The 12,701-nt window shown below is 57.4% G+C and overlaps 1 protein-coding gene across 5 annotated transcripts in view; it reads left to right on the plus strand.

Annotated features, from left to right (window-relative positions):
* Synj2 (synaptojanin 2) overlaps positions 1-12,701 on the plus strand; it is a 72,005-nt gene that overhangs the window by 27,650 nt on the left and 31,654 nt on the right. For all 5 annotated transcript variants that reach the window (XM_048354368.1, XM_048354365.1, XM_048354367.1 and 2 more), the window contains exons 4-6: positions 1,739-1,964; positions 5,351-5,434; positions 12,432-12,493. In XM_048354368.1, the coding sequence (XP_048210325.1) occupies positions 1,739-1,964; positions 5,351-5,434; positions 12,432-12,493 (372 nt within the window). The remainder of the gene's footprint in view (positions 1-1,738; positions 1,965-5,350; positions 5,435-12,431; positions 12,494-12,701) is intronic.

The following is a 12,701-nucleotide window of genomic DNA, read 5'->3' on the forward strand; positions in this document are numbered from 1 at the left end:
GATTTAATGCATTTGTCACTGAAGCGGGTTGATCATTGGAGGTTTAGAGTGACTCACAGAGGGATCCTGTTTCTGGGGTGTTGGACTTCTGGATCATTCTTCACACAGAGGACTGCTTGGAGTCAGTGGGACAGACGTGGGCTGGGCCTCCTGAGGGGTGACAGTGGCTGGGGTCACCGTCCCGGGGACGGGCCGGAGAACAGAGAAGCTCGGAGACACGCCCACAGGCCCGCTCACAGCCATGCTTCCCTGCGGTCAGGACGGGCCCTGCCACCTTTGCCACCTTTGCAGGGATCAGGTTAACTTGCTTTAGACAAACAAGGCATTATGATCTAGACCCGACTCAGCCCCGTAAGAGAGAGTCCCTTGTTGACTGGCCTTACGATGGCACTGTTCCGGCCTCCCTGGCGGAGGGGATGGGAGCGGTGTGGCTGTAGGAAGAGGGAGGGCTTGTGGCGAGGGTGGAGCTCCGTGGTAAAGTGCTCACCTAGGAAGTGGGAGGCCCTGGGATCGATACACTAAATAAATACGCTAGGACAGGCGTCCAGGCCGCAGATGCCCACGCTGCCACTCGCCGGCCCGGAACAAGGGGTCCTGACTTTCCTGCCTTTGCTTCTCCCCCTGTTCCATGGGGATTTGCTGACAGCTTTCACGCGGCTTGAATCAGCTCATCCCAAAGCCCTGGCCACCTGGCTCGGCACCGGGCACCGTGCCATCCAGCACCATCGCTGCCAGGTTTGGGGAGGAAATAGCGGGGCATCCGTTGAGTCTTCATCTCAGATGGCTTATTTTGGATTGCTGGGTGGTGCTTTCATTATATTCACCTTGTGGTGTGTGGACATGTATCTAAATTTAACTAAGAGTGCATATCTATCTATCTATCTTCTAATGCCAAAGTACTGATCATTGATGAGTATTATCTATTGATTGATTGATTGCCAGTCCTGGGGCCTAAGCACTGTCCCTGGCTGCCACTTAGGGCTTTTTCTGTGTATGTGGTACTGAGGACTCAAACGCAGAGCCTCATGCATGCTAGGCAAGCACTCTACCACAAGCCACATTCCCAGTCCTGACGACTGCTATTTAATCAAAATACAAATGCGTTTCTTGGTAGTCCTAGGGTTTGAACTCAGGGCCTTGCATCTACTAGGCAGTCATCCTACCATTTGAGCCATGCCTCTAGCCTTTTTTTTTTTTTTTTTGCTTTAGTTATTTTTCTGATAGGGCTTCATATTTTTGTCCAGGGAATCCTTGGGTCATCCTCCTCCGACCGACGCCTCCCACATAGCTCAGCTCATGGGGCTATACCACCGTGCCTGGCTCATTGGTGACCTGGGAGAACGCTTCCCCACTCTTTTCTTTTGCCTGTGCTGCTCTTGAGCCATAATTTCCCGATCTTTGTTCCCTGAGGAGTTGGAATTAGGGGCGTGAGTTGCCACACCTGGCCTTGTGATGATCGTTTTTGTTGACTGGGTCCTAACAAAAACTGGGGGTAGCTGTAAACCTAAACAAAGGCTCCTTCGAATGTCCCCGAAGGAAGCACGGTGACTGGTTAGCTCGAACCCCAGCTTCGCGCCTGTTGCCCCACAGTGATACCCGGAAGCGGCTTTGGGAAAGGTCCTCCGGAGCCTCCACAGAGTGCAGGGGCTCCCCGGGTCCCAGCGGCCCGAGCGTGGGGTCACCCCGGCTCGATGGGGACCGGAGGCGACCCCACGCGTGTGGCCCGCGTCTCTCGCAGGAACCAGCTGCTGCACGTGCCCCTGAGGCAGCACCAGGTGAACGGCGGCGACTGGCTGCTGAAGGCCATCTGCGGGGTGGTGGCCATCCGCACGGTGTACGCCTCGCACAAGCAGGCCAAGGTCTGCCTCATCTCCCGCATCAGCTGCGAGCGCGCCGGTGCCCGCTTCTACACCCGCGGCGTGAACGACGATGGCCACGTGTCCAACTTCGTGGAGACGGAGCAGGTGGGTTTGCTCTGATTCCTGGTCCTGGGGCCCTCTCCGCGGGGGACGTAATTAGTGAAATTGCAGCTCTGCCCGGGAACGCGGGTGTGGTCTTTCTGTTTTCTTTCGGTGGCCCGAGGGTTTGAACTCAAGACCTCACGCCTGCTGGGCAATTGCTCTACCGCTTAAGCCACACCCTTCCTTCCCCTTTCTGCTTCCAGGTAACTTTTCATGTGTATGCCCCACCCTGCTGGGACCCGGGTCCTTCTGTTTGTGCCCCTTTCGTAGCTAAGATGACACTCCAGCTTTATGGGTTGAGATGGAGTCCGGCAAGCTTGTTTCCTGGGCTGGCCTCCAACATCAGTCCTCCTTATCTGTGCTTACGTGGGCACCAGTCACCACCGTGTGGCCCGGTTGCCTTCTTTGATTGACATCTTACTATTGGAAGATGCTGTTCAGCTAAGGAATTTGTAACGAAAGGGAATCCAGCATGGTGTCTGTGGTTTGGAGAGAGGGCCTCTACCACACCAGGAGCAGCTGCCAGAGGAGCTAATAAGGGGTGAAAAATCATTTGAGGACAAAAAGAGATCAAAACAGAGGAAGGAGGAGAGGAAACACGCTGAAGCCCTTCCCGTGCCCCCCGCAGAGCAGAGCCATCTGCACAACTCCTCCTTGCTCATCTTTCCAAACTTCCGCCCTCTCCCCCGGGATGTTGTCTCGCACCTGTTGTTGCCTTTGGCTCGGACTCACACCCCGTAGGATAACGCTATCTTGGAAATTATAGGTGCGATGGGCTGGAAGGGAGAACCGCCCCGACAGGCGCAGGTGTGATTCCGCCGTGGGTAGCCGGCTGCAGCTCTCCTGCCGGTCCGGTGCCGTCATGGGTGGCCGCAGTCCGTAGCCCACCACGGTGCGGTGTGCTTGCGGTGGGGGCCACCGTGGAGAACGCGGCCACCGTGATGCTGGCGGTGAAGGTGGCCGTGTCTCAGACCCTGGGACGTTCAGGAGACCCTGCAGGTCAGGGGAGGACCGGAAGGAGGCTGTGAGGGTTCTGTTCTCAGAGGGGTGTGTGCGTGTGTGTGTGTGTGTGTCTGTCTGTCTGTCTGCTTCCTGCCTCTCACTTGGCTCTCTGGCCACTTGCTGACAGAGGTGCTCCTGGTGGCGTTAGGAGACTGGAGGCCGTGGGCGGGGTCAGCGCAGCCGGCGCCATGGCTGAGTCGGCAGCTGGGGAGGAAGCGCCACGCCGCAGGCAGGTGGTTGGGGTGTTCCGTGAGCACCCGAGGCAGGGCCCCTGCCTGTGACCCTCGGCTGCCAAGGAGGAGGAAAGGAAAGCCCTGGGCTGTTGCCCACCGGCCCCTGAGCCGTCCAGGGCGGTCAGGACGGCCGCGGTCCTCCAAGAGTGCAGACGTGGAAGAAGCTGAGCGCAAACACACAGGGCAAGCCAGAGCTCTTCTAGAGGGAAGTCTGTATGCACAGTTGTGTAGTCTAGTGCTTTGCTGAAAGGGGGGCCCTCGGGGGACCCCCTGGGCTGCTGCTCTGCCGGGGGTTCCGCTGCTCTAGCACTGGACTCCTGCCTTCCGGAAAGGGCACCTGCTTGCCTCCGGGGCTGTTCTTCCTCCTCTCCCTCCCCGCCTCATCCCTGCCCCGCCCGCCTGCCCTCCCCACTCAGTGACCTCCTCCGCCCTCGGCCGTGACTGCGCCGGGCTGCCAGTGCTTCCTTGCTTCCTCTCTGGGCACCCGATGACCTTGACTCCATGGAGAGAGGGAAGCAGAGGCTGGTGCGGTTCGGTACTGTGCCCAGACGGGCGCCCACCTGCTTCCTCACTGTCCTGCTCGCCCTAGAGGGCACCTGGAGGCTGTGCCGGGTGGAGCACACCTGTAATCCCAGCCACTCAGGAGGTGGAGGGAGGAGGATCGTGGCCCAAGGCCAGCTAGGGCACAAGCGTGAGCCTTAATCTGAAAAGCAAGCTAAAGCCCCTGAGGCCGGAGGTGTAATTGAAGCGGTAGATCGCTTGCCTGGCAAGAGCAAGGCCTCAAGTTCAGATAGCAGCCCTTCCCCCCCCCCCCCCCCCCCCCCCCCCCCCGCACACAGCCATCCATGAAGTGAGACAGTCCGCAGGGGTTCCGGCTGCTTCTTTCGGTCAGGACGGCACTGTGGCACTTCTCTGGTGCCGGCTGTGCGGCCGGTGCTCCTGGGGAGGAAGGCGCGGCCAGCCTGTCCTCACGCATGCCCGGTGGGGGAGGCGTCCAGGCGCTCGGTGCCCGCCAGCATTTTCCGAGCTGGTTCTGGGCAAGCTGCAGTGCGGGAGGAGCCAGGGCGGATCGGGAAGTCACACGTGGCGGGCCGAGTGTTCAGGAGTGTGTCCTTCCTCCTAGTGTGCTTTGTGAGTGTGACAACACTGCTAGTAGTCAGTGCCTGGACGCAGAAGGCACGCCGATCGCCCAGTGCTTCCCCCCCACCCCGTGGCTTCTAAGGCTAGAACGACAGCGTCCACCCCAGGCTCGTGCCTCTCCCGTGGTCTGGGGGACACGCGGGCCTCCCTGTCGGTCCCCCCTCCCCTGCAGAATGACTAATGCATGTGTGATCTGAGTGCGATCTAGCCTGCGTGGAAAGCTACCCTGTAAGGGAGCAGGCTACCGAGCAATGGAAAGGACCCGAAGAGGTGTCCTGCCAGGCCAGGGTAGGGTTGCGCAGATAAAGGCCGGCATCTGATAACCGCCTGCCGGCGCCCAGAACCGTACTTTTTGTTCTTTAAACTCCGGTGTGCTCCTGTGTCCGTGGAGGCCCGCGGGCCATTCTGAATAATGTGGGTCCTAGAGGGGAGAAAGTAATTGTGTAAGCATAGGTAGCGTGGTTTCTGGGCAAGGAAGCAACGTTAGAGACCGCGTGGCGCGTGTGGACCGTGAACACGGTGGCACGGGGCCAGAACCAGAAAGCAAGTTCAGGGTGCGTCTTGAGCTGCCGAGTGCGTGACTGGCAGGTGCCGTTGACCGGGACTTGCTGTGCAGCTCCCCGCTCCCTGTCTATTGGGCAGGTAAAAATAGAGGGCTCTGAGGAAGGTCTTAGGACATTCCCGGGCACGTTTGCTTCTCTTCTTCCCACGGGGGCTGGGAGTGGGGCTTTCCAGGGTGGTGGGGCACACGTTCCCACAGACCCCCAGGCCTGGGCCCTCGAGTCTGCTCCAGAGCCCTGTTTGGGGGGGTTCATCGGCAGTGTGCGCACCCCGCTGCCCGGCCGCTGGTTGGGGAGCAGCGCCAGCCACGCTGGGTGAGAGCAGAGGGCGCTGGAGTTCACTGGCTGCCCTTCCTGGCTGGTGTCAGGTCGCAGGCGCCGGCTCCTGTTACCAGCCCGGGACATTGGGTTTCATTGAAGAATGCCTTTCCCTTTCTGTTTCCTTGTGCTGCAGACAATCTACATGGATGATGGCGTGTCATCTTTTGTCCAGATCAGAGGCTCCGTTCCGCTGTTTTGGGAACAGCCAGGGCTTCAGGTAGGTGGCGGCTGCTCTTCCCCTCCAACCACTGTGGTTTGCTTCTTCAAACAGGTGCCTTTCACGGTGCTGTTTCTAGCCGTTTCCTCAGTATCCTTGTGTTGAGACAAGCTGTCGATAATGTACTGTGTGTGTCTGGGTGTGCATGCATGTGTGTGTGCGTGAGTGTGTGTATGAGTGAACGTGCGTGTGCAGAGGGAAAGAACACACAGGCCGGTTCCAGTCGGGGGGCCTGAGTGTGTGCTTCTCCTGCCATTCCTCCACGGCAGTGTGGGGTGTCCTCTGAGGCTGACGTGAACCCCGGCCCACTCGGGTAGGGTCACCCTAAGGGAGCCCCTGAGCTCTGGGTGTTGAGGACGACTCTGGCTTTCGCAGAAGGCTCCCGAAGGGTCTGCGGGGCCCCGGGTGGCCGTGTGTGCCGCCGACAGCACTCGGTGCAAACACGTGAGCATTGCACGGAACTTTCCCATGCGTTCTAAAAATACCCCCGTGCCATTCAGAGCGGGGCTGCGGCCAGTGCCAAGAGGAGCTGGCCTCTGTGTCCTGGGGAAGAGTTCAGGGTGCAGGGGCAGGGACACTGTCCAGGAACACGCTTGTTGTCAATGAAAGGTGCACTGCTCCCGTGTTGGGGACCGAGCAGACCGAACACTCCTCCGCCCCTCCCTCCCGGTCCTCTTCTCCTCTGGCCTGAGGAGCCGTGGGGAGCTGTGGAACTTTCCAGACCTCCCCCGACCAGCCTCCGTGGGCTTCAGCTCTTTTTACCGAGAGCTCTTGTGTGGCTCCAGTGGTTCCTCACCAGCAGCTGAGGAGCCCCCGGCCCCTTGCGTCGGTTTCTTAGGGTGGGTGATGGAGCGGGGCTCCGGGTCTTAGCCCAGCCCTGGACTTGACCCCGTGTCACCCAGAGTCCAGCTGTCATCATGTTGTGTGGACAGCGTTGGCCATGGGCCGTGTCAGCCCTTAGAGTGGGGTGGATGGGCTGGACTGGCGCGGGAAGCCCCGCACTGGCGCTGGGGCGGCGCGCAGCTCCACCTTCCCTTGGACGTTACCATGGAAAATTCTTCTGGAGCGTTTCCCAGAGGAGATCTTTTGGAACCACATTACTGAGATGTCACCTCCACACCATCAACTCCGCCCACTTGACGCATCCGACTCTGTGGGCTTCAGGGCATTTATAGATTTGGGTAGCAGTCTAATTTAGAACGCTTCTTTTTCTTTTTTTTTTCACTTGGCTACTGGGGACCAAATCAAGGGTCTCGTATGTGCTACGGGAACACCGAAGCACTGAGCTCCTACTGTGAGGACCTCTCATCGCTGCCGGAAGCCCCCGTATCAGTAGCAGACCCCCCTTCCTCCCTGCTTGCACTCACACCTAAGTAGTCTGCTTTAGGGCTCTCTAGGATTGCCTACTCCGGACATTGCATTTGAAGGGGATTTTGAAACTCGATTTTCTTTCAATGTGAGATTTTTCTCCAGAAGCCTCTTGACCTCTGAATTTAGTGAGGCCCTGTCTCAACAAAATAAAACAGCAACAACAGCAGCAAACTAACTAACCCCATAGATCAGTGAGTATAGTGTAAGGAGGAAGCAGGGAGTGTGTGGTATGTGTGATGTAGAACTCATGAGAAATCCCAACATTGGCCCCGACAGGTTGTAGACTTGAGAAGGGTACTGTGAAAGGCACCAGCTTTACCCCTCCTCCCAGCCTCAGGTTCTTTTCCCAGGACCTCAGACAGGCTGCGCTCCCGTACCGGGGGAGGCTCTTACTGTCTGTGAGTTCCTGCTTGTCCTGGGCTCTGACCCTCTGGCTTTCCAGGGTGTTCCCAGGTGTGCTGTGTCCCATAGCTCTCCTACAGCCCTGGAGTTGGAACATCATGGTCCTTCCCCTTCCTCTGTTCCCTCTCAATCCTTTCAGATCCCCTGGCCATCTTCTAGGATGGCTGATGTTCTGATCTCTCTTGTGTGAAGAACAGAACTGAGAGTGTTGTCCTCTCCTGGGCAGTTAGCGGATCTCCAGCTTGACCTTCGTGCTGGTCCAGACACAGCCTGGCCCCGCCGGGATGGCTGTACCCATTCGCCCTGGCTCAGAACCCATGGGACATAGCAGCTGACACCCGCTCATGATTCTCCAAAGCCCCTGCTGTGTCTTCACACACGGTTCCAAAGCCTTCGTGTTCTCAGTCTTCCGAGGGATCTGCTCACTGTGGGGCCCAGTACCTGTGTGTATCCCATATGTGCCGTCCAAGAGAGACAGTCATCTTCAGAGGGGACTGGGGGGCCACTTTCCATGGAGGTCTACAGTCACCAGGATCAGCCTCTAGCTCAGGGATTCCAGTTATTTCTCTTCATTTTGAACCTCCCCCCATTGGCCTTCACTTAGGTCGCATGACAGTTTGAATAGCTTGTGGGCAGATGGCTTGTGGGCAAAGCTGTACTGTCGTGCCTTCTCGGGGGCTGCCCGGAGAGCTTGAGCCCTGCTTGGGAGGAGGAGGGAGGGGCCAGGAGGAGGACTGTGGTGATCTTCTGTCTGCCTGTGGGCCCAGCCTGAGGCCTTCAGGACACATGCCCAGAGCCTTGTGCTTCTAGCCTTTTTCATCTTTACCATATAAACAGGTCGTGTTATAGTCACACTGACATGTTGCCCTTAAAGTGCCCATCTCCACTTGGCTAGCTTGTTACAGTGTGCTGCTGTAGAACTTTCCTTCCTGTGGCCGGCACACTTCACCCACACACACACCTGACCTGCACGGGAGTCCGGTTTGTGGTTTGCAGTTTCACCTCATGGAAACAGCCAGAGGAGGATGCGCACTGGATTCGAGGCTCTGGCCTACATTCACCTCTTCCCTGTCAGGACCTATTTCCTAAGTCCCTAGACATGTGGGCTGCGAGTGACTCTGTGTGTGTGTCCACGAAGGCATGAGATTGTGTGTGGTATATCAATTTCCATAAGTCGCCGAAATGGAGAAGCCCTGTGAGTGGAACGGAATCGAGCCAGGGACAAAGTGAGAAGCAGCCTGGGATGTGTCCTGGGCTCTTCACGGCCCCCGCAGAAAGAGCCACGCCTGTGAGATGGCTTGCCAGCGGGATTCAGAGCCTCCGCTTTGCAGTTACACAGACCAGGGTTCAGAGTCAACTGCCGGGGACTAATGGTTTATACTTCTGAAAAGTTCTGGCCTTGGTTAAGCCTTGGTCTGTGCTGGTAAAATGAGGTTAACAATACCTTCTGCATGGGGCTATAGAGAGGACTAAGGATCATAATACATACAAGAACTTAGCACAGAAGCTAGAACCCAAAATAGCCACTCAAAGCAACGGCTATTATGGTATTAATAATAGTGGAAATAGGGCTGGGGATATGGCCTAGTGGCAAGAGTGCCTGCCTCATATACATGAGGCCCTGGGTTCGATTCCCCAGCACCACATATACAGAAAATGGCCAGAAGTGGCCCTGTGGCTCAAGTGGCAGAGTGCTAGCCTTGAGCAAAAGGAAGCCAGGGACAGTGCTCAGGCCCTAAGTCCAAGCCCCAGGACTGGCAAAAAATAATAATAATAATAATAGTGGAAATAAGCAGTGAAACCTGGAGGCATTGTCTGCGTACTGAGGGTGATGAGGTTCACCAGGGCTCTGAGATAACCAGGGCCCTGTGGTGCAAAGACCAGTGTCTCAGCCTGATGGGAAGCCAGCAACCCCCGGCTGAGCCTGGTATTCACCTAGCTGGCATTTGCGGGGCGCCTCCCGGGTGCCAGGGGCTCCAGGAATCCGGTGGAGGCTCTGCCTTCAGGAGCGGGGGACAGGGAGTTGACAGTGTCGGTGAGGAAGAGCAGCTGGCCACGCTGAAGTGTCCTTCAAGCTTCTTGTCTGCACTGGCTTGAGAGGAGCTACACCGGCAGGGGACACAGCCTCTGCGAGAGGGAATGCAGCCGTGGCTGTAACCCCTGGGGTTCTGAAGACCCCGCCAGGGCCCCGCGGTGCTGGCCCTCTGGGAAGCACTCTGTGGCGTGCCTTGATGGGTGCCACTTGCCCATGGCTGTAGACACTTCTGGGCCACTAGTGTCACCTCGCTGGGCAGGAGCTGGGGCGAGCCGTTCCGCTGTCTCTGCTGGGCTGGTTGGAGCTGTTCTCGCCAGCCTCGCACTGTTCTTTGGGGGTAGTGGCACACCTAGACATTGACCTCAGGACAACTACCAACCTTCCTCCCCTCCATCTTTTTCTTCCTTCCCTTCCCTCCCCTCCCTTCATCCCTCTCTTCCTTCCTTCCCATGGGAGCAAGGGGTGCTGGGAGAGCTTGGTGCTGGGTGGGGTCTCTGCTGGGATCTCCCACTGGGTGTCCCTGAGTCTCGGTGCGTAGCGTACGGGGCCAGGTTAATGACTTTAGGGAGCGGAGGATAATTGGCTCTGTAGACAGAGACGGGAGGCCGGGGTGAAGGAGAATAAGGAGAAGCCAAAAAAAGCTGTTCAGTCAGCCCAAGGGCCCCCAGCCAGCCCTGGCTGCCTCCTTGGGGCTTCCGCAGTGACCCCAGAGGAGGACAGAGCCCGGGGGTGTTGCCGCTGCTCAGGGGCGGAGGCACTGGCAGGAGGCAGGCGCTAAGGGTCCCAGACTGAAGAGAGGTGCACGGGGCCATGGGGAAGCACAGGGCTCCAGCGGCTTCCCACGTCCCCTTTAGGAGATGGAGGGGGCCATCCTGGCGCTTGAGAGGCCACAGAGGCCCGGGGCTCTGCAGTGAGGGCTCCGCCCGGGACCCCCCTCTGCCCGCTGAGCCCTCTCCTGCCCCTTCCTGGGCGCTTGCAGCGGAGCAAAGGGCAGGAAGGAGAGGGAAAGTGAGTCAGCGCAGCCTGCTGGAGCTGCCCTGGGCGGGGTGGGCGGGAGTCCCCGTTGTGAGTGGCAGGGTGGGGCCGAGGACCGCCCCTTCGGCAGGTCTGAGCGGGGCCGAGGCTGGGCATTTTCCGCAGCACCTCCTTGCGGGCTCGGCCTCACGGCTGAGGGCTGCGCTTCTGAGCCTGGACCGTTGGCTTCCCCTCTCTCCTGCCGCCTGGCCCTGAGCTGGGACAGTTCTTGTGCTGACCGACGGGTGATGCAGAACACGTTGCCCCGGCCTTGGGCCCTAGCCCTCGGGACTTAGGAGGTGACTGAGGGAGCACATCTCCGTGAGCCCCAAGGAAGACTGGAGCGGACCGAGGAGCAGTTTTCTCAGCACCCCAGGCCCACGGGCGTGTTTGGATTCTGTAGCTGACATTTTCTCAGTGAGGCATCGGTGGCCACCACAGAGAGGAGAACAGGGAAGACAAGCGGTGGAACGCAGGCCCCTGCTCAGCCTGCTGGGAACCCTCCACCGTTCAGGGCCGAGGGGCCTCATTTCAGAGGATGCTTTCCTTTTGTAGCCATAGTTTTGCAGGACCAATGGGATGTAGACTTGGTTGTCATTCGTCTAATCTCTAATATCTAAACCTTCTCCTGTAATTTCTGCGTCTCATGCTGGGGAACCGGTTCGTTAGGTGGGAACGTTCTCAAGCGTGCCGTGGGACACGTGGCCGGTGGTATCGAGGTGTAACGTAATGCGTGGCACACGTTCAGCAATGGTGGTACCCCTCACGGGCGGGAATCTGGCGTACCGCCGGGCAGCTCTGAAAACCAAGCTGAACACGTGATGCATTTTCAGACCCGCAGAAAATTTGTTAGTTCGCAAGGGAGAACTCCTTCATCCCGATTTGCCCAATTGTCACACGCAGTGATCACACACATCCTTGTTGTCATGTGTCTCCTCAGCCACTGCAGAGGAGGTTGTGTACGTTGCTCTCCACCATTAGTTTCCGGATGTTTTTCCTGGAGCAGTTGCACTTTTGCAGCACCGCAGTGAAGGTGCACGTTTGAGGAATCCGGCCTTGACACGGCGTTTTAGCCAGAGAGGTGGTTGTTTTCCAAGTCAGTCAGATGTCTCAAGAAAGCCCTCTGGAGCAGCTTTGCCCCTCGGTCCAAGCCTACACTCCACATTTACGTGTCCAGCTGTGGCTTGCTTAACCCGGGGTGGCCCCAGGCCTTTCTTTCCTGTCGCTGATAGTGTTTGAGAACGGAGGCCTTCTGTTGTTACGTCAGCAGCCTTCCCCTCTGGGTTTTCCTGGTGTTTCGGGGTGGGGATCCCTGGACAGATGGCTCCCTGTCTATATAACAGCATCCTTCTAGACACATGGTGTCCATTTGCCCCCTGGTGACGTTGATTTGGGTCACCTGTCAAGGTGCTACTGCATTTTGCTACTTAGGATTGTTTTCCTTTTCGACTCACTGGCAGTCTGTGACCCACGTTGTGAGACCGTGTAAATACCAAGTTCCTCATCAAACTTGACTTGCTCTTCTCTACTGTCCTGGCTGCAAAATGATGGCTTTCCGTTCTGCATGGAAGAGCCCGCCCTTCTTCCCCATGTACCCACGCACACACCTCGTCAACCTCCACCCATCCAGCTCGCCACCCATCCATACCCCCATCCTTCCACACCACTAGTCCTTCCACTCATCTGTTTAACCACCACTATCATCAATATAGACTCAGAGTCCTGTTTTGCTTACTAGGTCATAATCCACTGTCCTTACACAATTTGATGCTCAAATTGCTCCAGTTTGCTCCAAATTGCTTCAGATTGTTCTCAGTGAGAGCCCCTTTAAGCTGACTAGAGAAATGGTACCTATTTTAAAGGTCTGAACTTAAGTTTAGCATTCAATAGGTAGTTCTAGATGGTAAGACAAAAATCCAGATTTTAGGACGGTTGCGGAATGAGGGGGCTGGAAAATGTTTGGCTGGACCGTCTGGGATGTGATTGCTGTCTGTGTTCTCACCCTGGAGTTTCTGGCGGCCGTGCCTCTGGGTCAGGAGCATTGTCAGCACAGTCCAGGAGGCCTGGCTTGCTTGGGAGGGGAACGTGTTGCTGGTGGAGAGAGAGAGGGTGGGCAAATGACGGGTCTCTCAGCTCACACAGCAGAAGCATCACCTTTATTCTCTCTCCTTGTAGGTTGGCTCCCATCATCTGAGGCTCCAGAGAGGCCTGGAGGCCAACGCCCCTGCTTTCGACAGGTAGGGATGGTCAGGTGCCATTTGAGGCCTACAGACTCCATGCCTGGGCACAGGGGAGGCAGGAACCAACCCCGAACCCAAATCTTTGGATTTGTGTGCCTTGGTCCTTTGTGCAAGAAAGCAGTTAAAGAAGAGAGTTTCATTTGTTGTCAGGTTTCCCTGAAGATTAATCAGTGTTCAGAGAGCAGCTCTTTGTCTGGTCCTTGTT

This window comes from Perognathus longimembris, chromosome 9, assembly GCF_023159225.1.
Source record: "Perognathus longimembris pacificus isolate PPM17 chromosome 9, ASM2315922v1, whole genome shotgun sequence".
NCBI classification, from domain to species: Eukaryota; Metazoa; Chordata; class Mammalia; order Rodentia; family Heteromyidae; genus Perognathus; species Perognathus longimembris.